Here is a 25,967-nt window from a genome sequence, read left to right as displayed (position 1 = left end):
GAGAGATAGAGAGGGACACAGAGGGAGAGAGCAAGCAAGAGAAGGAGAGAGAGAGGGACACAGAGAGAGCAAAAGAGAAAGACAGAACGAGAGCAAGAGATACAGAGAGAAGGACCCAGACAGCTTTTGGACCCTAAAGACTGAAGCTGCCGACTTCCAGACTCTGGGCAACGTTCTCATCTATGGAGATCTCAATGCAAGAACGGGAAGGGAAAGAGACTACCTGACCAATGATGGAAACATCTATACATTTGGAGCAGATACCGACTGTGACAACCCAGTGCACACTCACAGGAACAGCTACGACTGCTCAGCTAATACAAGCGGCTGAACACTGTTGAATCTAGGCCAAAGCCTTGGACTTCGTATCCTCAATGGCCGCACCAAGGGAGACTCATTGGGAAGACATACCCTAAACTCCCATGTGGGCAGCAGTGTGGTAGACTATGCCATCACAGATATGGACCCTACAAATACTGGTGCCCTTATAGTCACCCCACACAACCAACTGCTCCTATACATCACATCCACAAACAAATCACCCTCACAAACCCCGCAAAAGACCGGCCTCTTTAGCTTGCCACCATCCTTCAAATGGTCCAAGATGTCAGCCTCAAAATATAAAGATGCCATCAACAGACCATAGACCAAGGAGAAGCTCCAACGTTTCCACAATAACGTGTATGAACTTAGCCCAGAAGGAGTACACCCAGCGGTAAGAGACCTCAACGACATTCTCTATGCCATGGCAGAAATGTCCGACCTGAAAAGAAGCATCAACAGGAGGCCGAGTAAACAAAACCCCAACAACTGGTTTGTCAAAGAATGTAAGACCATACGGAAGACCCTAAGAATGGCCACAAATAAAAAACACAGAGACCCAAACAACGCCACTCTGAGAGAAGCGTACCACACCGTACAACCACAAAGCCATCCTCTGAAAGAAAAAGCCAAACCACATCTCTGCTAGTGATGAGCGGGCATGCTCGGGTGTCCTCCGAGTGTTTGGCGGGCTCGGAGATCTCGTTTTCATCGTCTCAGCTGCATGATCTGCGACTTGTAGACAGGGAATCTCCACATGTATTCAGCCTAACAAACAGGCATTCCACACATGGATTCAAGCTGTCTAGCAGCCGCAAATCATGCAGGTGAGACGACGAAAACTAAATCTCCGAGCCCGCCAACAGAAAGGAGGACACAGAGAGAGCAAGAGAGAGCTGCCCGGAGAGAGCAAGAGACATAGAGAAAGAGGGAGACAAAGAGACAGATAGAGAAGGACAGAGAGGAAGAGGGAGACAGAGAGTAAGAGAGAGAAACAGATAGAGAGTGAACGGAGAAAAGGACACAGAGAGAGAGAGAGACAGAGAGAGTAAAAGAGACAGAGAAAGAGCGAGAGAGGGGGACACAGAGAGAGCAAGAGATACACAGAGCGACCCAGTGAGAGCAAGAGAGAGCTGCCCGGAGAGAGCAAGAGACATAGAGAAAGAGGGAGACAAAGAGACAGATAGAGAAGGACAGAGAGGAAGAGGGAGACAGAGAGTAAGAGAGAGAAACAGATAGAGAGTGAACGGAGAAAAGGACACAGAGAGAGAGAGAGAGAGACAGAGAGAGTAAAAGATACAGAGAAAGAGCGAGAGAGGGGGACACAGAGAGAGCAAGAGAGAGCTGCCCGGAGAGAGCAAGAGACATAGAGAAAGAGGGAGACAGAGAGACAGATAGAGAAGGACAGAGAGGAAGAGGGAGACAGAGAGTAAGAGAGAGAAACAGATAGAGAGTGAACGGAGAAAAGGACACAGAGAGAGAGAGAGAGACAGAGAGAGTAAAAGATACAGAGAAAGAGCGAGAGAGGGGGACACAGAGAGAGCAAGAGAGAGCTGCCCGGAGAGAGCAAGAGACATAGAGAAAGAGGGAGACAGAGAGACAGATAGAGAAGGACAGAGAGGAAGAGGGAGACAGAGAGTAAGAGAGAGAAACAGATAGAGAGTGAACGGAGAAAAGGACACAGAGAGAGAGAGAGAGACAGAGAGAGTAAAAGATACAGAGAAAGAGCGAGAGAGGGGGACACAGAGAGAGCAAGAGAGAGCTGCCCGGAGATAGCAAGAGACATAGAGAAAGAGGGAGACAGAGAGACAGATAGAGAAGGACAGAGAGGAAGAGGGAGACAGAGAGTAAGAGAGAGAAACAGATAGAGAGTGAACGGAGAAAAGGACACAGAGAGAGAGAGAGAGACAGAGAGAGTAAAAGAGACAGAGAAAGAGCGAGAGAGGGGGACACAGAGAGAGCAAGAGATACACAGAGCGACCCAGTGAGAGCAAGAGAGAGCTGCCCGGAGAGAGCAAGAGACATAGAGAAAGAGGGAGACAAAGAGACAGATAGAGAAGGACAGAGAGGAAGAGGGAGACAGAGAGTAAGAGAGAGAAACAGATAGAGAGTGAACGGAGAAAAAGACACAGAGAGAGAGAGAGAGACAGAGAGAGAGAGACAGAGAAAGAGCGAGAGAGGGGGACACAGAGAGAGCAAGAGACACACAGAGTGACCCAATGAGAGCAAGAGAGAGCTGCCCGGAGAGAGCAAGAGACATAGAGAAAGAGGGAGACAAAGAGACAGATAGAGAAGGACAGAGAGGAAGAGGGAGACAGGGAGTAAGAGAGAGAAACAGAGAGAGTGAACGGAGAAAAGGACACAGAGAGAGAGAGACAGAAAGAGTAAAAGAGACAGAGAAAGAGCGAGAGAGGGGGACACAGAGAGAGAGGTACATACTAACATGTATTTAGTCCTGCCATTAAAGCCCATTTGAATTGACTTGATAGCGAGAGAGAAAGAGAGAGAGGGACATGGAAAGAGAGGGACACCGAGACAGTTAGAGAATAGAGAGGTAGATAGATAGGTGTCACCCTCTATCAGCAGTTTGGCCGCGGTCTTGTCATCTCCAGCGTCACACGTGTAGGTGTCCTCATCCGTAAACTCCACCTCGTTGATGATTAGCTTCCTGTAGACCCCCTGACTCACGATCTCGTAGCGGTCCCCCGCCTGTAAGACTTTGTCCTTCTTGTACCATGTGACGTCGGCGCTGGCGCGGGATACTTGGCACTCCAGGAATGCCCGATGCTTCTCTATAGCGATCTTATCCCGCAGCGGCTTCGTAATTTTCACTGGAAGTTCTGAAATAAGAAGGACGAGTCACTGCGAGGGTTAATATTATTATAAAACTTGGCTCACTACAGGGAAATCAATGATAGAATCAGAATAGTGAGTGCAGCTCTGGAGGTGACTGGAGGATAAGACATGAGGTAACAGCAGAATAGTGACTGCAGCTCTGGAGGTGACTGGAGGATAAGACACAATGTAACAGCAGAATAGTGACTGCCGCTCTGGAGGTGACTGGAGGATAAGACATGATGTAACAGCAGAATAGTGAGAGCAGCTCTGGAGGTGACTGGAGAATAAGACACAAAGTAACAGCAGAATAGTGAGTGCCGCTCTGGAGGTGACGGGAGGATAAGACATGATGTAACAGCAGAATAGTGAGTGCCGCTCTGGAGGTGACTGGAGGATAAGACACGATGTAACAGCAGAATAGTGACTGCCACTCTGGAGGTGACTGGAGGATAAGACATGATGTAACAGCAGAATAGTGACTGCCGCTCTGGAGGATAAGACATGATGTAACAGCAGAATAGTGACTGCCGCTCTGGAGGATAAGACATGATGTAACAGCAGAATAGTGACTGCCGCTCTGGAGGTGACTGGAGGATAAGACATGATGTAACAGCAGAATAGTGACTGCCGCTCTGGAGGTGACTGGAGGATAAGACACAATGTAACAGCAGAATAGTGACTGCAGCTCTGGAGGTGACAGGAGTGTGAGTACAGAATCTCAGGATCAGTTGAATGGCCCCTGAGGATGTGGAGGGGCCCCGTACCCACCTCTGATGCGCAGGCTGGCACAGCATTCTGCACTTTCCGCCACCAGTTTGATTTCTCCGGCATCTTCGGCCTGGACACTCTTGAAGGTCAATGAGAACGTCCGTCCTAGAATGAAAAACCGCAGCGATTGAGCGCGAAGATGGTGAAGGAAACTCTTCATCACAACCAGATCCTACAGGACCCAGATCTGCAGACTGCAGAGGATCAGGGGAACTCTGGAGCCCAGAGCAGGGGGGAATGGAGGACGCTGATCTACATGGTGACCTGACGATTTATTGGCTCCTGGCAGCACTCACCCTCCTGGCGCAGCTTCACATTGTCTCCTGCCTTCAGTTTTGCACCATTTTTGTACCACTGAGTCTGGACGTCATCATGAGAAATCTGACATATGAATGAAGCCGACTCCTTCTCCATCACATCCAGGTCCAGCAAAGGCTTAATGAAGCGGATGTCCCGAGCTGTGGACGAAGAAGACGGGTGAATGGCAGAAGGCACAACATCAAATGAGATCACATGGCTGAGCAGCGCATCCTGCTATAACACGGGCAAAGCACCCCGAGACCTCACAGGACGAGAAGATCTGTCAGGTGACGTCATCTTATCTCACCATACAGCAGGGTCACTGTCTACACAAACCACATATTATACTCCAGAGCTGCACTCACTATTCTGCTGGTGCAGTCACTGTGTACATTACATTACTGAACCTGAGTTACATCCTGTATTATACTCCAGAGCTGCACTCACTATTCTGCTGGTGCAGTCACTGTGTACATACATTACATTACTGATCCTGAGTTACATCCTGTATTATACTCCAGAGCTGCACTCACTATTCTGCTGGTGCAGTCACTGTGTACATACATTACTGATCCTGAGTTACATCCTGTATTATACCCCAGAGCTGCACTCACTATTCTGCTGGTGCAGTCACTGTGTACATACATTACTGATCCTGAGTTACATCCTGTATTATACCCCAGAGCTGCACTCACTATTCTGCTGGTGCAGTCACTGTGTACATACATTACTGATCCTGAGTTACATCCTGTATTATACTCCAGAGCTGCACTCACTATTCTGCAGGTGCAGTCACTGTGTACATACATTACTGATCCTGAGTTTCATCCTGTATTATACCCCAGAGCTGCACTCACTATTCTGCTGGTGCAGTCACTGTGTACATACATTACTGATCCTGAGTTACATCCTGTATTATACTCCAGAGCTGCACTCACTATTCTGCTGGTGCAGTCACTGTGTACATACATTACATTACTGATCCTAAGTTACATCCTGTATTATACCCCAGATCTCCACTCACTATTCTGCTGGTGCAGTCACTGTGTACATACATTACATTACTGATCCTGAGTTACATCCTGTATTATACTCCAGAGCTGCACTCACTATTCTGCTGGTGCAGTCACTGTGTACATACATTACTGATCCTGAGTTACATCCTGTATTATACCCCAGAGCTGCACTCACTATTCTGCTGGTGCAATCACTGTGTACATACATTCCACTACTGATCCTGAGTTACCTCCTGTATTATACCCCAGAGCTGCACTCACTATTCTGATGGTGCAGTCACTCTGTACATACATTACTGATCCTGAGTTACCTCCAGTTTTATACTCCAGAGCTGCACTCACTATTCTGCTGGTGCAGTCACTGTGTACATACATTACATTACTGATCCTGAGTTACATCCTGTATTATACCCCAGAGCTGCACTCACTATTCTGCTGGTGCAGTCACTGTGTACATACATTACATTACTGATCCTGAGTTACCTCCTGTATTATACTCCAGAGCTGCACTCACTATTCTGCTGGTGCAGTCACTGTGTACATACATTACTGATCCTGAGTTACCTCCTGTATTATACTCCAGAGCTGCGCTCACTATTCTGCTGGTGCAGTCACTGTGTACATACATTACTGATCCTGAGTTATATCCTGTATTATACTCCAGAGCTGCACTCACTATTCTGCTGCTGCAGTCACTGTGTACATACATTACATTACTGATCCTGAGTTACATTCTGTATTATACTCTCGAGCTGCACTCACTATTCTGCTGGTGCAGTCACTGTGTACATACATTACATTACTGATCCTGAGTTACCTCCTGTATTATACCCCAGAGCTGCACTCACTATTCTGCTGGTGCAGTCACTGTGTACATACATTACTGATCCTGAGTTACCTCCTGTATTATACCCCAGAGCTGCACTCACTATTCTGCTGGTGCAGTCACTGTGTACATACATTACTGATCCTGAGTTACCTCCTGTATTATACTCCAGAGCTGCACTCACTATTCTGCTGGTGCAGTCACTGTGTACATACATTACATTACTGATTCTGAGTTACATCGTGTATTATACTCCAGAGCTTCACTCACTATTCTGCTGGTGCAGTCACTGTGTACATACATTACTAATCCTGAGTTACATCCTGTATTATCTTCCAGAGCTGCACTCACTATTCTGCTGGTGCAGTCACTGTGTACATACATTACATTACTGATCCTGAGTTACATCCTGTATTATACCCCAGAGTTGCACTCACTATTCTGCTGGTGCAGTCACTGTGTACATACATTACTAATCCTGAGTTACATCCTGTATTATCTTCCAGAGCTGCACTCACATTTTCTAGAATGTTCTTTTATTGCCTCCCCTACCTATGATGGCGGTACAGCAGCAGGGGGCTCATGTTGGGGTGGTCACATATACACTCACACATCTTCACCATGATTGGCTCATTCACCTCGCACGGTCAGCTGGGCGGAGCTTTTGTCATCACCGGCGTCACAGACGTACGTCCCCTTGTCATCATATTCACACTTGTGGATGGTGAGGTTGCGTTTGTTACTTTGGGAAATGATTGTGATCTTCTTGCTCGGCCGCAGCTCGGATCCATCCTGAAATGACAGAACATACGAGGTTCGGTGTAGTTACATGTGGCGTCAGTCAGTGCGGTGCTGACTGTCCGGCCAGTGACAGCCCAGGGTCCCCGATACTGCTCATGACCAAGTGATGAGGCACAAAGCTCAAATCCACCAGTAAGGAGACACTGGTAGGAACGGTCAGGCCAGTGAGTAAAGCGCCAATTTACCTTCAGCCACTTCACCTCTGCATTCGCCCGCGATACTTCACATTCAAGCGTCACCTTGTCCCTCTCCTCCACTGTCATGTTTTGTAGTGGATGAGTGATTTGTACTGGAGGCTCTGGCAACAGAAAGACAACTGTCATATAACTGGATAATCATGGCCGCCTTCAGGGTAAACGGAGGGTGACATTGCTGCTGCAGGTGACCGGCAGACTCATCCACATTAGCAACAGTTGATTCCTTATCAAGGTCATAACATCAAAAATGCAAAAGTGCTAAATGGAAGATAATGAAGTATGGCACCGGCAGAAATGCTAGTGTTTCTCAGGTGTATGGCTCTGTTATTTCTCAGGTGTATGGCTCTGTTATTTCTCAGGTGTATGGCTCTGTTATTTCTCAGGTGTATGGCTCTGTTATTTCTCAGGTGTATGGCTCTGTTATTTCTCAGGTGTATGGCTCTGTTATTTCTCAGGTGTATAGCTCTGTTATTTCTCAGGTGTATGGCTCTGTTATTTCTCAGGTGTATAGCTCTGTTATTTCTCAGGTGTGTGGCTCTGTTATTTCTCAGGTGTATGGCTCTGTTATTTCTCAGGTGTATGGCTCTGTTATTTCTCAGGTGTATAGCTCTGTTATTTCTCAGGTGTATGGCTCTGTTATTTCTCAGGTGTATAGCTCTGTTATTTCTCAGGTGTGTGGCTCTGTTATTTCTCAGGTGTATGGCTCTGTTATTTCTCAGGTGTCTGGCTCTGTTATTTCTCAGGTGTACGGCTCTGTTATTTCTCAGGTGTACGGCTCTGTTATTTCTCAGGTGTATGGCTCTGTTATTTCTCAGGTGTATGGCTCTGTTATTTCTCAGGTGTATAGCTCTGTTATTTCTCAGGTGTATGGCTCTGTTATTTCTCAGGTGTATAGCTCTGTTATTTCTCAGGTGTGTGGCTCTGTTATTTCTCAGGTGTATGGCTCTGTTATTTCTCAGGTGTCTGGCTCAGTTATTTCTCAGGTGTACGGCTCTGTTATTTCTCAGGTGTACGGCTCTGTTATTTCTCAGGTGTATAGCTCTGTTATTTCTCAGGTGTAGGGCTCTGTTATTTCTCAGGTGTAGGGCTCTGTTATTTCTCAGGTGTACGGCTCTGTTATTTCTCAGGTGTACGGCTCTGTTATTTCTCAGGTGTACGGCTCTGTTATTTCTCAGGTGTATGGCTCTGTTATTTCTCAGGTGTATGGCTCTGTTATTTCTCAGGTGTATGGCTCTGTTATTTCTCAGGTGTATGGCTCTGTTATTTCTCAGGTGTACGGCTCTGTTATTTCTCAGGTGTACGGCTCAGTTATTTCTCAGGTGTCTGGCTCAGTTATTTCTCAGGTGTATGGCTCTGTTATTTCTCAGGTGTATGGCTCTGTTATTTCTCAGGTGTGTGGCTCTGTTATTTCTCAGGTGTATGGCTCTGTTATTTCTCAGGTGTCTGGCTCTGTTATTTCTCAGGTGTATGGCTCTGTTATTTCTCAGGTGTACGGCTCTGTTATTTCTCAGGTGTGTGGCTCTGTTATTTCTCAGGTGTGTGGCTCTGTTATTTCTCAGGTGTATGGCTCTGTTATTTCTCAGGTGTGTGGCTCTGTTATTTCTCAGGTGTATGGCTCTGTTATTTCTCAGGTGTATGGCTCTGTTATTTCTCAATTGTACGGCTCTGTTATTTCTCAGGTGTATGGCTCTGTTATTTCTCAGGTGTATGGCTCTGTTATTTCTCAGGTGTATGGCTCTGTTATTTCTCGGGTGTAAGGCTCTGTTATTTCTGAGGCGTATGGCTCTGTTATTTCTCAGGTGTACGGCTCTGTTATTTCTCAGGTGTATGGCTCTGTTTTAAGACTCAGGACCTACATTGCTCCTATCTGAAACCATGGTGCTCTTCATTATAATTTTACAGGTTTTACCTTTCACGGTGAGTTTGGCCGATGCCTGGATTCCTTCGGATTTGTAGGTGACTGTTCCGGCATCTTCCCTCTTTATGGATGACAGGACAAGTCCATGCTTTTTGCCTTTCACTATAATCTTGCAAGATTCAGAAGGTTTAACCATCACCCCATCCTTCATCCAGGACCCCTCAACATCTTCATGTGAGAGCTCCAGCTCAAAGGTGGCTGAATCCTTCTCACGGACTTCCACATTCCGGAGACCCCTGACCAGCTTCACCTGGCGCACTGTGGATAAAAAGTAAAACATTTGATGGGAGGTTGTTTGGGATAATAACATATCGAAACATTTTACTCCATGCAGCACTTGGAATTAACTTGTTTTCTTCCTGAAATGACCAAAGGTCAATAATAAAAAAGTCTGGGGTCTAGATACAACTATGCAGATACTTACTCTCCACGTTGAGCTTGGCTTGTGTGGAATCTTCAAGACTCTCGCAGCCATATAGCCCACGATCAGCGAATGTGACATTCTTCAGGATGAGGATGTGCTTACATCCTTCACACTTGATCTCGATATTGTTTCCGGACTGTAGGACAACGCCGTTCTTCATCCATTTCACGTCTTTGGAGGGTTTTGAGAGCTCAACCTCCAGGCAGACGTTCTGTCTCTCTTCTATGGTGATAGCTTCCAACTTCTTCTTAAAAACCACAGGGGCCTCTACAATAGAAAGTGACCAATGAGCGGAGTGGTCAGGAGAGCAATGAGGGAGCGGTAGGAGGATCAGAGAGGGTATAGCTGGCCGAGCAGCGAGGTGTGGACAGGTGATCATTGAGGGAATGGCAGGACAATCAGAGAGGTTATGGCCGGCCGAGCAGTGAGGTGTGGACAAGGTAGCAGTGAGGGAGTGACAGGACAATCAGAGAGGTTATGGTCGGCCAAGCAGTGAGGTGTGGACAGGTGATCAGTGAGGGAGGGGCATGACAAACAGAGAGGTTATGGCTGGCCGAGCAGCGAGGTGTGGACAGGTGATCGGTGAGGGAGTGTAGGACAATCAGAGAGGTTATGGCCGGCCGAGCAGTGAGGTGTGGACAGGTGATCGGTGAGGGAGTGGTAGGACAATCAGAGAGGTTATGGCCGGCCGAGCAGCGAGGTGTGGACAGGGGAGCAGTAAGGGAGTGGCAGGACAATCAGAGAGGTTATGGCCGGTCGAGCAGCGAGGATTGGACAGGGGAGCAGTGAGGGAGTGGCAGGACAATCAGAGAGGTTATGGCCGGCCGAGCAGCGAGGTGTGGACAGGGGAGCAGTAAGGGAGTGGCAGGACAATCAGAGAGGTTATGGCCGGTCGAGCAGCGAGGAATGGACAGGGGAGCAGTGAGGGAGGGGCAGGACAATCAGAGAGGTTATGGCCGGCCGAGCAGTGAGGTGTGGACAGCTGATCAGTGAGGGAGAGGCAGGACAATCAGAGAGGTTATGACCGGCCGAGCAGCGAGATGTGGACAGGTGATCAGTGAGGGAGTGGCAGGACAATCAGAGAGGTTATGGCCGGCCGAGCAGCGAGGTGTGGACAGGGGAGCAGTAAGGGAGTGGCAGGACAATCAGAGAAGGTTTTGGTCGACCGAACAGTGAGGTGTGGACAGGGGAGCAGTGAGGGAGTGGCAGGACAATCAGAGAGGTTATGGATGGCCGAGCAGTGAGGTGTGGACAGGGGAGCAGTGGGGGAGTGGCAGGACAATTAGAGAGGTTATGGCCGGTCGAGCAGCAAGGAATGGACAGGGGAGCAGTGAGGGAGGGGCAGGACAATCAGAGAGGTTATGGATGGCCGAGCAGTGAGGTGTGGACAGGGGAGCAGTAAGGGAGTGGCAGGACAATCAGAGAGGTTATGGCCGGTCGAGCAGCAAGGAATGGACAGGGGAGCAGTGAGGGAGTGGCAGGATAATCAGAGAGGTTATGGCCGGCCGAGCAGTGAGGTGTGGACAGGGGAGCAGTGAGGGAGGGGCAGGACAATCAGAGAGGTTATGGCCGGCCGAGCAGTGAGGTGTGGACAGGGGAGCAGTGGGGGAGTGGCAGGACAATCAGAGAGATTATGGCCGGTCGTGCAGTGAGGTGTGGACAGGTGATCATTGAGGGAATGGCAGGACAATCAGAGAGGTTATGGCCGGCCGAGCAGTGAGGTGTGGACAGGTGATCATTGAGGGAATGGCAGGACAATCAGAGAGGTTATGGCCTGCCGAGCAGTGAGTTGTGGACAGGTGATCAGTGAGGGAGGGGCATGACAAACAGAGAGGTTATGGCTGGCCGAGCAGCGAGGTGTGGACAGGTGATCAGTGAGGGAGTGTAGGACAATCAGAGAGGTTATGGCCGGCCGAGCAGCGAGGTGTGGACAGGTGATCGGTGAGGGAGTGGCAGGACAATCGGAGAGGTTATGGCCGGCCGAGCAGTGAGGTGTGGACAGGTGATCGGTGAGGGAGTGGCAGGATAATCAGAGAGGTTATGGCCGGCCGAGCAGTGAGGTGTGGACAGGTGATCGGTGAGGGAGTGGCAGGACAATCAGAGAGGTTATGGCCGGCCGAGCAGCGAGGTGTGGACAGGTGATCGGTGAGGGAGTGGCAGGACAATCAGAGAGGTTATGGCCGGCCGAGCAGCGAGGTGTGGACAGGTGATCGGTGAGGGAGTGGCAGGACAATCAGAGAGGTTATGGCCGGCCGAGCAGTGAGGTGTGGACAGGTGATCGGTGAGGGAGTGGCAGGACAATCAGAGAGGTTATGGTCAGCCGAGCAGTGAGGTGTGGACAAGGGAGCAGTGAGGGAGTGGCAGGACAATCAGAGAGGTTATGGTGGGCCGAGCAGTGAGGTGTGGACAGATGATCAGTGAGGGAGGGGCAGGACAATCAGAGAGGTTATGGCGGGCCGAGCAGTGAGGTGTGGACAGGGGAGCAGTGATGGAGAGGCAGGACAATCAGAGAGGTTATGGCTGGCCGAGCAGTGAGGTGTGGACAGGGGAGCAGTGATGGAGAGGCAGGACAATCATAGAGGTTATGGCGGGCCGAGCAGTGAGGTGTGGACAGATGATCAGTGAGGGAGTGGCAGGACAATCAGAGAGGTTATGGCGGGCCGAGCAGTGAGGTGTGGACAGATGATCAGTGAGGGAGTGGCAGGACAATCAGAGAGGTTATGGCCGGCCGAGCAGTGAGGTGTGGACAGGTGATCAGTGAAGAAGTGGCAGGACAATCAGAGAGGTTATGGCCGGCCGAGCAGTGAGGTGTGGACAGGTGATCAGTGAAGAAGTGGCAGGACAATCAGAGAAGTTATGGCCGGCCGAGCAGTGAGGTGTGGACAGATGATCAGTGAGGGAGTGGCAGGACAATCAGAGAGGTTATGGCCGGCCGAGCAGTGAGGTGTGGACAGGTGATCAGTGAGGGAGTGGCAGGACAATCAGAGAGGTTATGGCCGGCCGAGCAGTGAGGTGTGGACAGGTGATCAGTGAAGAAGTGGCAGGACAATCAGAGAGGTTATCGCCGGCCGAGCAGTGAGGTGTGGACAGGTGATCAGTGAAGAAGTGGCAGGACAATCAGAGAGGTTATGGCTGGCCGAGCAGTGAGGTGTGGAAAGGTGATCAGTGAGGGAGTGGCAGGACAATCAGAGAGGTTATGGCCGGCCGAGCAGTGAGGTGTGGACAGGTGATCAGTGAAGAAGTGGCAGGACAATCAGAGAGGTTATGGCCGGCCGAGCAGTGAGGTGTGGACAGGTGATCAGTGAAGAAGTGGCAGGACAATCAGAGAAGTTATGGCCGGCCGAGCAGTGAGGTGTGGACAGATGATCAGTGAGGGAGTGGCAGGACAATCAGAGAGGTTATGGCCGGCCGAGCAGTGAGGTGTGGACAGGTGATCAGTGAGGGAGTGGCAGGACAATCAGAGAGGTTATGGCCGGCCGAGCAGTGAGGTGTGGACAGGTGATCAGTGAAGAAGTGGCAGGACAATCAGAGAGGTTATCGCCGGCCGAGCAGTGAGGTGTGGACAGGTGATCAGTGAAGAAGTGGCAGGACAATCAGAGAGGTTATGGCTGGCCGAGCAGTGAGGTGTGGAAAGGTGATCAGTGAGGGAGTGGCAGGACAATCAGAGAGGTTATGGCCGGCCGAGCAGTGAGGTGTGGACAGATGATCAGTGAGGGAGTGGCAGGACAATCAGAGAGGTTATGGCCGGCCGAGCAGTGAGGTGTGGACAGGTGATCAGTGAAGAAGTGGCAGGACAATCAGAGAGGTTATGGCCGGCCGAGCAGTGAGATGTGGACAGTGGAGCAGTGAGGGAGTGGCAGGACAATCAGAGAGGTTATGGCCGGCCGAGAAGTGAGGTGTGGACAGGGGAGCAGTGAGGGAGTGGTTGGGTGAGAGAACAGGAAGTGACAACACAAGAGGTGAAGTAAGGTGAATAGTGAGGAGGTCAACAGGAGAGCAGCAAGGGGGCAACCATTTAGGTTGCACTTTACATTTGTATCTTTTATCCTGGGAGAGACATATCTGATGAATATTAGGTTTAGGGTCCCACCAGGGAGCAGTCGCCTTGTGGTGGCCAGTGACTCTCCTAAATTGGCCAATTTTTGTGCCATCCGTGTATAAACAGTAATTATATGCTATACAGTAATCCATGTTATATGCCATGCATTCAGTGTGACAAGATAGAGGATTTTGTGGATATAGTCCGCGCTGCCAATAATAATGATATGGTTTAATTCAACGCGTTTCAAGTTTGAAACGACCTCTTCCTCAGGACATAACCACAACTTGTGACACCTGTGGTTATGTCCTGAGGAAGAGGTCAGTTGAACCTTGAAACGCGTTGAATTAAACCACTTTCGTCTATTTGAACACCTTGACTTTATTATCGTTATCGGCAGCGCAGATTATATCCACAAAACCCTCTATCTTGTCATATCTGATACGGTGTCTTGAGGACCCGTGGATCTGCTGCAGCTGGAATCCTCATTGAGATCTATAGGCCTTACCAATAGATCTATCAGGTTAGTGCAATCTGAATTGAATGAAATTTGTGTCCATCGGATAAGACCCTAATGCGCCGATGTCTCCTACTGTTTAATCCTGATCCATTCAGTGTGTGCAGACATCTTATTGTAATCTACGGCGTCTATATAATCTGTTCTGTGTATATCTATCCCACCCGTATGTAACACTTGGTCTGTATATAATTTATACAGTCAATATACTTGTATAATCTATCCGATCCATATTTCGTCCATCTGGCCCATCAGCAGCATAGCTACCGGGGGGCAGAGTGCGATCACCTCGGACTCTGAGGGGCCCCACTGGAGCTATGCTACTTTTAACTGTATCAGAATGCAAAGCACCAAAAAAAGGTAACCTCTCCATCAGAGAAGGGAGACATGGTCTCCATGCACTGCCACATGGCTGCTATCAGACAAGGTGCCAGCACCAGGCCCCCCACCCATCATCACATGTTCAACTGGATCGGCATCTCTGATGTAAAACCAATTAACTGCATTTATGAAAGAGGGAACGTCAGCTGAGGATTCCTCCCCCATCATTATTTCTTTGCATCAATTGTCTCAACACAGGGGGCGCCATGATGTCATTAAATGGCACCCACTGTGCTGAGATGTGCGGGTGCTCAGAGCGAGTTAATTATAATATTTAGAGGACGAGGGGAAGTGCATTATACAATATGGGGGTACATTATACTACAGAGGGTACGGAAAGTATTCAGACCCCTTAAAATTTTTCACTCTTTGTTTTATTGCAGCCATTTGGTAAATTCAAAAAAGTTCATTTTTTCCTCATTAATGTACACTCTGCACCCCATCTTGATGGAAAAAAACAGAAATGTAGAAATGTTTGCAAATTTAATAAAAAAGAAAAACTGAAATCTCACATGGTCATAAGTATTCAGCCCCTTTGCTCAGACCCTCATATGTAAGTCACATGCTGTCCATTTCCTTGTGATCCTCCTTGAGATGGTTCTACTCCTTCATTGGAATCCAGCTGTGTGTAATTAAACTGACAGGACTTGATTTGTAAAGGCGCACACCTGTCTATATAAGACTTCACAGCTCACAGTGCATGTCAGACCAAAGGAGAATCATGAGGCCAAAGGAACTGGCCAAGGAGCTCAGAGACAGAATTGTGGCAAGGCATAGAGCTAGCCAAGGTTACATAAGAATTTCTGCAGTACTCAAGGTTCCTAAGAGCACAGAGGCCTCCATAATTCTTAAATGGAAGACGTTTGGGACCACCAGAAGTCTTCCTAGACCTGGCTGTCCAGCCAAACTGAGCAATCGTGGGAGAAGAGCCTTGGTGACAGGTAAAGAAGAACCCCAAGATCACTGTGGCTGAGCTCCACAGATGCAGTATGGAGATGGGAGGAAGTTCCACAAACTCATCCATCACTGCAACCCTCCACCAGTCGGGCCTTTATGGCAGATTGGCTCAACGGAAGCCTCTCCTCAGTGCCAGGTGTTATGACTGAGTCACCGTATGAGGCAAAAACAGAAATGCTAGCTAAGTCCTGAAAACCAGAGAAGTTGGCAACTATCAGATTGCAGACCCCTGAACCTATCAACACAACTAGCAGTAGCCGTGGGGGGTTCCTACGATGACCTAGACCCCTCGATCACAGCCGGAGAGATACATAGGCCTAAAGAAGGAAAGGGGAAATCTAACTGCCCCAGAGCAGACCCCAAAGCAATAGGCAGCCCCCCACATATAATGACGGTGAAGCAAGATGAAAACACTTACACAGACAGAAAGACAGGCTGAGCAAAGACGGGGCCCAAAAACTACCTAGATAGGAACGGATAGGAAGGCTGCTGTCTGCAATCTGCCAAAACCCTATCAGAGACAAAAGCCAACAAGCTGATATAAAAATGGCCCTGAAGCAACTAAGCTTCAAAACTAAATCAGCACTCAGGTACTTTCAGAAGACAGAGCTCAAGGAACACTGCACACTCCAGCAGGGAGTGGCAGAATCCAAAAAGCAAGAAAAACAAAAACAAATCTTAGATGCAAAAAGGCAAAACAGAAAACTTAGCTTTAGGAGAGCAGGAATCAGACTGGTGTCCAAGAGTCCACAGAGAAATCACCCGCAGGGCAGAAAGGGCGTAGGCTGCCTTAAATCCAGTCAGTGACTCCACTCAGCCAATCGTCTTCATTAGTCCCAGGTGCCTGATAATCAGGCTCACTACCTTCCTTCACTAGAATAGGGAGTTCACCAGGCCTCAGTGACGGAGGGGAAAATGAACTCACAACAGCAAGACATATGAAAGCCTGCATAGAGTTTGCTAAAAAGCTTGTGAAGGACTCCCAGACTATGAGAAGTAAGATTCTCTGGTCTGATGAGACGAAGATAGACTTTTTTGGTGATAATTCTAAGCGGTATGTGTGGAGAAAACCAGGCACTGCTCATCACCTGCCCAATACAATCCCAACAGTGAAACATGGTGGTGGCAGCATCATGCTATGGGGGTGTTTTTCAGCTGCAGGGACAGGACGACTGGTTGCCATTGAAGGAAACATGAATGTGGCCAAGTACAGAGATATCCTGGATGGAAACCTCTTCCAGAGAGCTCTGGACCTCAGACTTGGCCGAAGGTTCACCTTCCAACAAGACAATGACCCTAAGCACACAGCTAAAATAACAAAGGAGTGGCTTGAGAAAAACTCTGACCATTCTTGACTGGCCCAGCCAGAGCCCTGACCTAAACCCAATTGAGCATCTCCGGAGAGACCTGAAAATGGCTGTGCACCAACGTTCACCATCCAACCTGACGGAACTGGAGAGGATCTGCAAGGAAGAATGGCCGAGGATCCCCAAATCCAGGGGTGAGAAACTTGTGGCCTCATTCCCAAGAAGACTCATCGCTGTACTAGCTCAAAAGGTGCGTCTACTCAATACTGAGCAAAGGGGCTGAATACTTATGACCATGTGAGATATCAGGTTTTCTTTCTTAATAAATTTACAGAAATTTCTACATTTCTGTTTTTTTCATTCAAGATGGGGTGCAGAGTACATTAATAAGGAAAAAATGAACTTTACTGAATTTACCAAATGGCTGCAATGAAACAAAGAGTGAAAACTTTAAAGGGGTCTGAATACTTTCCGTACCCACTGTATATGGAGGACAATGGGGAGTAGATTATACTATTTGAAGGACTATGTGGTGCATTATACTATATAGTGGACTATGAAGTGTACTTATACACTGTGTACTGTACTGAGCCCAGTGTATAAGGGTATGGATGACTGAAGGAAAAAGGGTTTACAGCCTGTCTGGGCCGCGCACAGCCTGTCTGGGCCGCGCACAGCCTGTCTGGGCCGCGCACAGCCTGTCTGGGCCGCGCACAGCCTGTCTGGGCCGCGCACAGTCTTTCTCACCTCGGACCTTCAGGCTGGCTGTGGTTTTCACTCCTTCAGCATCGGCAGTGATTTCCGCGGCATCCTGCGGGGTCAGGTAGCCGATGTTCAGACTGTGGATGGCTCCTTTCTTACTGATCTTGTGTTTATTGCTCTCTTCTATCTTGGCACCGTTTCTGTACCAGGTCACCGCAGCATCATCTGGGGATACGGTGCATTTAAATGTGGCCTCCGCTCCCTCTTCCATCACCACGTTACTCAGCTCTGTGGTGAATTTAACCACACGTGGCGCTGTGGGCAGAGGAGCAGCAGATTAGTAGGTGATAGATGTGCAGGAAAACCATAAGGACATCTACAACAAGGGCCAGGGGCCACATGTGAGAGAACATGAGACATCGCAGTTTGTGCATTACGAAAGATCTGCTAAATAATGACTAAAGATCCGTCATCCAGGCCGCATGACCCTCGGGACTTCACAGACACAAATCGATCCTGATGGCAGATCATGAATCAATGAGGAAAGAGGAGAGACTACCCCATATCCAAAAAAACAACATATGCAGTAACAGTATCGGCACCTTTGGTTGTGAGCTGTGCAATGGTTTTCTCATCTCTAGATTCACAGGAATACTCCCCTCCATCCTCCGCCTTCAGCTGGGAGATCGTCAGGTTTCGTTTGCTTCCTTCAGACTGGATCTGGATTCGCTTGCTCGCTTTGATCTCTTGTCCATTTCTTCTCCAGGTCACATTGCCCTTGGACTGGCTCAGCTCACAGGTTAATGTGACAGACGAGCCGATCTCTCCAGTTACAGCCTCCAGCTTCTTCATAAACTTCACAGGGATTTCTGGTAAGGAGAAAACATCAGAGAGAAATTCAAGGAAGATAAAGGCATTATTGTCCAGACTCATAGAAGATAATGGAGGAGGCGTCCGGACACATAGGAGATAAGGGAGGAGGCGTCCGGACTCATAGGAGATAAGGGAGGAGGCGTCCGGACTCATAGGAGATAAGGGAGGAGGCGTCCGGACTCATAGGAGATAAGGGAGGAGGCGTCCGGACTCATAGTAGATAAGGGAGGAGGCGTCCAGACACATAGGAGATAAGGGAGGAGGCGTCCGGACACATAGGAGATAAGGGAGGAGGCGTCCGGACACATAGGAGATAAGGGAGGAGGCGTCCGGACTCATAGGAGATAAGGGAGGAGGCGTCCGGACTCATAGGAGATAAGGGAGGAGGCGTCCGGACTCATAGGAGATAAGGGAGGAGGCGTCCGGACTCATAGGAGATAAGGGAGGAGGCGTCCGGACTCATAGGAGATAAGGGAGGAGGCGTCCGGACTCATAGGAGATAAGGGAGGAGGCGTCCGGACTCATAGGAGATAAGGGAGGAGGCGTCCGGACTCATAGGAGATAAGGGAGGAGGCGTCCGGACTCATAGGAGATAAGGGAGGAGGCGTCCGGAAACATAGGAGATAAGGGAGGAGGCGTCCGGACTCATAGGAGATAAGGGAGGAGGCGTCCGGACTCATAGAAGATAAGGGAGGAGGCGTCCGGACACATAGGAGATAAGGGAGGAGGCGTCCGGACACATAGGAGATAAGGGAGGAGGCGTCCGGACACATAGGAGATAAGGGAGGAGGCGTCCGGACTCATAGGAGATAAGGGAGGAGGCGTCCGGACTCATAGGAGATAAGGGAGGAGGCGTCCGGACTCATAGGAGATAAGGGAGGAGGCGTCCGGACTCATAGGAGATAAGGGAGGAGGCGTCCGGAAACATAGGAGATAAGGGAGGAGGCGTCCGGACTCATAGGAGATAAGGGAGGAGGCGTCCGGACTCATAGAAGATAAGGGAGGAGGCGTCCGGACTCATAGAAGATAAGGGAGGAGGCGTCCGGAAACATAGGAGATAAGGGAGGAGGCGTCCGGACTCATAGGAGATAAGGGAGGAGGCGTCCGGACTCATAGAAGATAAGGGAGGAGGCGTCCGGACACATAGGAGATAAGGGAGGAGGCGTCCGGACACATAGGAGATAAGAGAGGAGGCGTCCGGACTCATAGGAGATAAGGGAGGAGGCGTCCGGACTCATAGGAGATAAGGGAGGAGGCGTCCGGACACATAGGAGATAAGGGAGGAGGCGTCCGGACACATAGGAGATAAGGGAGGAGGCGTCCGGTCTCATAGAAGATAAGGGAGGAGGCGTCCGGACTCATAGGAGATAAGGGAGGAGGGGCGTCCGGACACATAGAAGATAAGGGAGGAGGCGTCCGGACTCATAGGAGATAAGGGAGGAGGCGTCCGGACTCATAGGAGATAAGGGAGGAGGCGTCCGGACTCATAGAAGATAAGGGAGGAGGCGTCCGGACTCATAGGAGATAAGGGAGGAGGCGTCCGGACACATAGAAGATAAGGGAGGAGGCGTCCGGACTCATAGGAGATAAGGGAGGAGGCGTCCGGACTCATAGAAGATAAGGGAGGAGGCGTCCGGACTCATAGGAGATAAGGGAGGAGGCGTCCGGACTCATAGAAGATAAGGGAGGAGGCGTCCGGACTCATAGGAGATAAGGGAGGAGGCGTCCGGACACATAGAAGATAAGGGAGGAGGCGTCCGGACTCATAGGAGATAAGGGAGGAGGCGTCCGGACTCATAGGAGATAAGGGAGGAGGCGTCCGGACTCATAGGAGATAAGGGAGGAGGCGTCCGGAAACATAGGAGATAAGGGAGGAGGCGTCCGGACTCATAGGAGATAAGGGAGGAGGCGTCCGGACTCATAGAAGATAAGGGAGGAGGCGTCCGGACTCATAGGAGATAAGGGAGGAGGCGTCCGGAAACATAGGAGATAAGGGAGGAGGCGTCCGGACTCATAGGAGATAAGGGAGGAGGCGTCCGGACTCATAGAAGATAAGGGAGGAGGCGTCCGGACACATAGGAGATAAGGGAGGAGGCGTCCGGACACATAGGAGATAAGGGAGGAGGCGTCCGGACTCATAGGAGATAAGGGAGGAGGCGTCCGGACTCATAGGAGATAAGGGAGGAGGCGTCCGGACACATAGGAGATAAGGGAGGAGGCGTCCGGACACATAGGAGATAAGGGAGGAGGCGTCCGGTCTCATAGAAGATAAGGGAGGAGGCGTCCGGACTCATAGGAGATAAGGGAGGAGGGGCGTCCGGACACATAGAAGATAAGGGAGGAGGCGTCCGGACTCATAGGAGATAAGGGAGGAGGCGTCCGGACTCATAGGAGATAAGGGAGGAGGCGTCCGGACTCATAGAAGATAAGGGAGGAGGCGTCCGGACTCATAGGAGATAAGGGAGGAGGCGTCCGGACACATAGAAGATAAGGGAGGAGGCGTCCGGACTCATAGGAGATAAGGGAGGAGGCGTCCGGACTCATAGAAGATAAGGGAGGAGGCGTCCGGACTCATAGGAGATAAGGGAGGAGGCGTCCGGACTCATAGAAGATAAGGGAGGAGGCGTCCGGACTCATAGGAGATAAGGGAGGAGGCGTCCGGACACATAGAAGATAAGGGAGGAGGCGTCCGGATCTATGAGATGATGTCTAACCTTTGACTTGTACCCGGAACTCCTGCTTGTCACTTCCAGTGCTGCAGGTGTACACTCCACTGTCGTTGCTTTCAGCAGTTTTCACAGTGAGAGTCCTGGACGCGCCATCTGCAGATATCTGGTACTTTTTGGAAGCGCTCAGTTCGGCACCATCTTTCGACCATTTGACCTGAGCGTTGTGGGGGTGGACAGAGGTCAGCAGGGAGATGTCCTTGTGTTCTTGTACAATGATGGCTTCTTTCTGTTCAGACTTCTTCAGGAATTTGGCTTCTGGTTCTAAGATAAAACAAAATAAAGATCTCATATCTGAGAGTCACACATGAAGGGCTGCAGCGTAGATGTTCCACAAGACCGATCCCACTTCTCACCCGAGGTCCTAAACATAGATCACTATTTTTTTTTTTAAACTGTAAATTTTTATTAAAGTTTTACAAATTTTAACAAATGGACAAAAATCCAGACACACAGTTACAATTAAAGACATATGAAATAAACCAGTGACAATGACCAGGCAGTGTGGGACACAGTAGATGAAGGAACGCCCTAGGACAATAAGAAGCTCATCCAATGAATGACATACAATGTGACGGAGGTGGGTGGGCAGACAGCGGCGGGTCCGGTGGGGGGGGTCCAGCAGCGGTGGCGGGGAGGTCCGGTGACGGGTTGGGGCGGCGGCGGGGGGTTCCGGCGCGACACGCTGTAATGTGTATTTTTTCAGTACAACAAGCTGTAGGTGCACGGAGATGCTTTACCTTTTTTTTTTTTATGTACAACGTGTATTGTTTTAGGTCCAGTGACACACTGTAATGTGTATGTTTTAGATCCAGTGACAGGCTGTAAGTGTAACCTTTTTTTTTTTTTTTTTAAGTACACCGATTCAGAGTCCTTTTTTTTTATTATGTACACCAATGCAGAGTCTGCTGGCAGGTGCATCACAGCAATGACATGCTGTGACTCAGTTCATAAACGAACAGATAGAGCAACTGAATTCACACATGCGCAGTGGCCGGGATCCCAGTGGCGGCTGTGATTCCAACGGCCGTCGGGATCACAGCTGCGTCCTGGATCCGAGCGGCATCACTTGGGTGTACCAAAATGGCGCTCAGCGTACTTCCGGTGCGGAGAAGTGGATTGTGGGATTCGGGGTCATCCAGATGGAATTGGATGATGGACAATTTAAGGCAATTATATATATAGCTAGAATACCAGGACTTGACATCATCAGCTGTGAGAAGCTTCAGCGTGTCCCCATCTACCAAATCCGCAAACCCAAACAAGCCTGCAGAGGACCACAGATGTGCCATCGCATGGTCCATACTGTTTGGGAACAGGGGTTGAAATATTAATGAAATCATTGGTGAATTAGAGGAGGCCAGACCAAACCTCCTCCCACAAGAAAGTCCTATCTCCCTCGTGAACTGCAGAGGGCCCAATAGACCCTCCGGGATTCTAATAGTCCTATTTGAACATAATAGTGAATTTGGATGAATTGGTGCTAACCATAGATTTTCTATTTCTGTCCATTTGTTAAATGCCCTTAACGAAGCCCACGAGGGAATTCTACGTAGGTGAGCGGCCCAATTGTATTTAATAATATCAGGAACCGATAGGTCCCCTTGTGATTGGTGGAGAGGAGGACACGCTTAGAGATCTGATGACGTTTCTCATTCCAAATGAACCTCAACATGGCTGCTGGGAGGGATATAAGTTCACACATGGCGACCTTGACCGGTGAAAATAAAGTTACTTAGGGAGGAGGGACATCTTAAGTGATGTAATACGGCCAATTAGTGATAGCGAGCGGGGTCTCCATTTATCCATTAGCTTCTTTAGGTCACTCAGAAGTGGAGGGACACTAGTGGTATATAGGTTACCGTTAGAGGAAGGCAGGGTACCCCCAGGCATTTCATTGCCCCAGACTTCCATCTGAATTTAAAATTTAGTGTAGATGATCATCAGGAGGGATATTTAGTGGGAGGGCTTCTATTTTTGAAGTATTTAGGTTATACCCCGATAACTCCCCATACTTTTTACGATCTTCCATTAGGTTAGGCAGTGTAATATGAAGGTTGGTTAGGGTCAAAAGAACATCGTCTGCAAATAAGGAGATCTTAAAACATTTTGTCCCGAACCTCCACTCCCGATATGTAAGGATTTTGTCTTATCATCGTCGCTAGAGGTTCAATACACAAAACATATAATGGGGGGATAAGGGGCCGCCCTGACGGGTACCATTTGATATTCTGAATGAAGAAGTATTGAAGGGAAGCTTAATAGAGACTGAAGGGGAACTATACAGTGCTTCAATAGCTGTTAGAAAAGGGCCCGAAATGCCAAAATTCTTCAATATCTCAAATAGGAAGGACCAATTAAGATGATTAAACGCCTTTTCTGCATCCAGGCTCAGTAGGATAGACCGTATTTTACTTTTATTAAGTCTATTGCCGGTCTAGCATTATCTCCACCCTGACGGTTAGGGACAAAACCCACTCGGTCCTTATTAATAAGTTGGGGAAGCCAGAAGTTTAGCCTATTAGCCAGAATATGTGTGAATATTTTTAAATCCGAGTTTAAAAACGCAACTGGGCGATAGTTTGAACAATCCAATGGATCCGTCCCCGGTTTTGGGATGAGAATTAAATAAGAATGTGTTATCGAATCTGGGATGGGTGACCCTCCAGAAATGAGTTAAATAGTCTGTACATTTGAGGAGAAAGCTCCTCCACAAAGGTTTGGTAATAGAGATAGGTCAGCCCATCCGGGCCTGGAGATTTGCCTGAGGGGAGGTCTTTCAAAATGTCCACCACCTCTTCCAGCGTCAGCCATTGATTAAGAGACGTTAAGGTCTCTGAGGGGAGAACCGGGAACTCTAATTTTGATGAAAACCGTATCAATATCCTATTTCTATTAGTCACATTTATGGGGAGAGTAGACTGTAAATTATACAATTTACTATGAAAATGATAAAATATCTCTGAGATTACAGTTGGGATATAGAGGATCGTGCGGCCCGCTTCTCGCAGAGCCCTGGGATAAGAGTTCAGGGATCTCTCAGTAAGCTAGCCGAGAGACTAAGAGCTTTATTATCCTTTTCGTAATGTTTTTGTTTAGTATAAAGAAAGAGTTTTTCAGATTTACGCTTTGAGAGATCTTTTAGTTCATTTCTAGTTGCAAAAACCTTATTCAAGATGCTCACCAAGGGAGAGACCACCAAACTACGCTCCTCATTAATCAACTGATAAGTTAATTTACTGAATTCAAATTAAGCATTTCTTTTAAATCTGGAACTTGCTTTAATACAATACCCCCTCATGACAGCCTTGGGGGCTTCTCACAGGACTGAAGGGGAAGAAACTGAGCCCTCATTCAGATGGAAGAAGTCACTGAGATGGTTCAATAAAGACTTCCAAATAGTAGGATCATAAATTAGGAACTCGTTCAACCGCTAGGGGCACTTTCTGGTAAACGGTAGGGTAGATTTAAGGTCCAGCACCACAGGATCATGATCAGTCCAGGTGATGTGTCCCATCTCAGCCTCTGCTATCATTTTAAGGGTCAGAATATTTGCAAAAAAAGTCATCAATTCTAGAGTGGGTATGATGAGGGGGAGAACAGAAGGAGAACGTCCTGTCCCCGGAATGATCTATTCTCCACAAATCAAACAAGGAGTTAGTCTTAATTAATTTCATAAAGTCTCTCGCCATTCTAATTAAGTTTTGTGATGTGGGATTATTATTAATTGTCTATGAAATGTTTCTGAGAGAGGGATATTGAAATCGCCCCCTACTAGTAAAGCTGGACCTGGAGCTCAAACTTCTCACAAAAGGCTGGTAGATCCTGAAGGGAGCGCAGTGTCGCAGAGACACCCACTCTCCGAGCTGTTAGGGCAAAGGGCAATACCCACCTATAAGGAATGCTAAAGTTCCTCAGGGCAGACATCAAAGGCCTAAGCAGGCTCCTCTTTTGTAGAGTTATGCGAGACAGGTCCGGGAACAATTGAATGGCCGTGTCCTGGAACATAATCTCCTGAAACTTGGTGGGACAATACACATGATTGGAATACAAGACTAGAAGGATACAACTTATTTGCAAGAAACAGACTTGATATACGAGGAGGAAGTGTCGCATTGTATGTTAGAAACGCGTATACCTGCACAGAGATCCAAGCTTCAGAGACTGGGAGTTCTGTGGAAACTGTTTGGGTAAGAATACAAGGACAGAACAATGGAAAGGACACCATTGTAGGCATTCACTACAGGCCGCCTGTGCAAGCTGAAGATATGGATGAACTCTTTATGCATCAAATGGCCAAGTTCTCCAAAAAATATAACATAGTTGTCATGGGAGATTTCAACTATCCAGACATTTGTTGGGAATCTCTCTCAGGCAAAACTAATTGGTCAAGGAAATTCTTATCCTCTCTTGCTGACAACTTTATCTTCCAAAAGGTAGGGGAGAAAACAAGGGGAACTGCTACCTTGGATCTAATCCTTATAAACAGGGAGGAAATGGTTGAGGAGGTAAAAGTGGCTGGGACCCTAGGAGGTAGCGACCATGCTATTTTAGAATTTTGGATAACTAGAGGAGGAAGACCTGTGAAGACTCAGACGTCAAGGTTAGATTTCAGAAAGGCAAATTTTAAGGGATTCAGAAAGAGAATTGGAGGGATCCAATGGCTGGATATCCTTAAAGACAAAAATGTCCAGGAAGGATGGGAAATCTTGAAAAATGAAATTCTCAAAGCACAGTTGTTAACAATTCCGAAAAGAGGGAAGAATAGGAAGCATTTAAGGAAACCAGGATGGATGAACACAGAACTTAAGCACATGCTAAAAAGGAAGAAAAAAAGTTTATAAAATGGAAAGAGGGAGGCATATCTAAAGAAGAATATAATGCTGTCTGCAGAACCTGCAGGGCACAAATCAGATTATCTAAAGCTGAAAATGAATTGAGGCTTGCAAGAGATGTCAAAAGCAATAATAAAGGATTTTTGGGATATGTTAAAAGTAAAAGAAAAGTCAAAGATGCTATAGGATTTTTACAGGATGAAAATTATGAAATGGTAAGA

At 48.4% G+C, this 25,967-nt stretch overlaps 1 protein-coding gene across 1 annotated transcript in view; it reads right to left on the bottom strand.

Annotated features, from left to right (window-relative positions):
• OBSCN (obscurin, cytoskeletal calmodulin and titin-interacting RhoGEF) overlaps nucleotides 1-25,967 on the bottom strand; it is a 636,219-nt gene that overhangs the window by 570,588 nt on the left and 39,664 nt on the right. Inside the window, exons 17-26 of the mRNA XM_073561015.1 lie at nucleotides 20,900-21,175; nucleotides 17,915-18,181; nucleotides 17,358-17,627; nucleotides 9,410-9,676; nucleotides 8,977-9,243; nucleotides 7,056-7,168; nucleotides 6,708-6,861; nucleotides 4,224-4,385; nucleotides 3,928-4,032; nucleotides 2,895-3,161 (exon numbers count right to left, since the gene is read on the bottom strand). Of these exons, the coding sequence (XP_073417116.1) occupies nucleotides 2,895-3,161; nucleotides 3,928-4,032; nucleotides 4,224-4,385; nucleotides 6,708-6,861; nucleotides 7,056-7,168; nucleotides 8,977-9,243; nucleotides 9,410-9,676; nucleotides 17,358-17,627; nucleotides 17,915-18,181; nucleotides 20,900-21,175 (2,148 nt within the window). The remainder of the gene's footprint in view (nucleotides 1-2,894; nucleotides 3,162-3,927; nucleotides 4,033-4,223; nucleotides 4,386-6,707; nucleotides 6,862-7,055; nucleotides 7,169-8,976; nucleotides 9,244-9,409; nucleotides 9,677-17,357; nucleotides 17,628-17,914; nucleotides 18,182-20,899; nucleotides 21,176-25,967) is intronic.

Source organism: Dendrobates tinctorius, unplaced genomic scaffold (assembly GCF_039654945.1).
Source record: "Dendrobates tinctorius isolate UK_male_01 unplaced genomic scaffold, ASM3965494v1 ptg000311l, whole genome shotgun sequence".
NCBI classification, from domain to species: Eukaryota; Metazoa; Chordata; class Amphibia; order Anura; family Dendrobatidae; genus Dendrobates; species Dendrobates tinctorius.
Note: the sequence above shows the minus strand (reverse complement) of the source record. Positions and strands in the feature narration are given on the sequence as shown.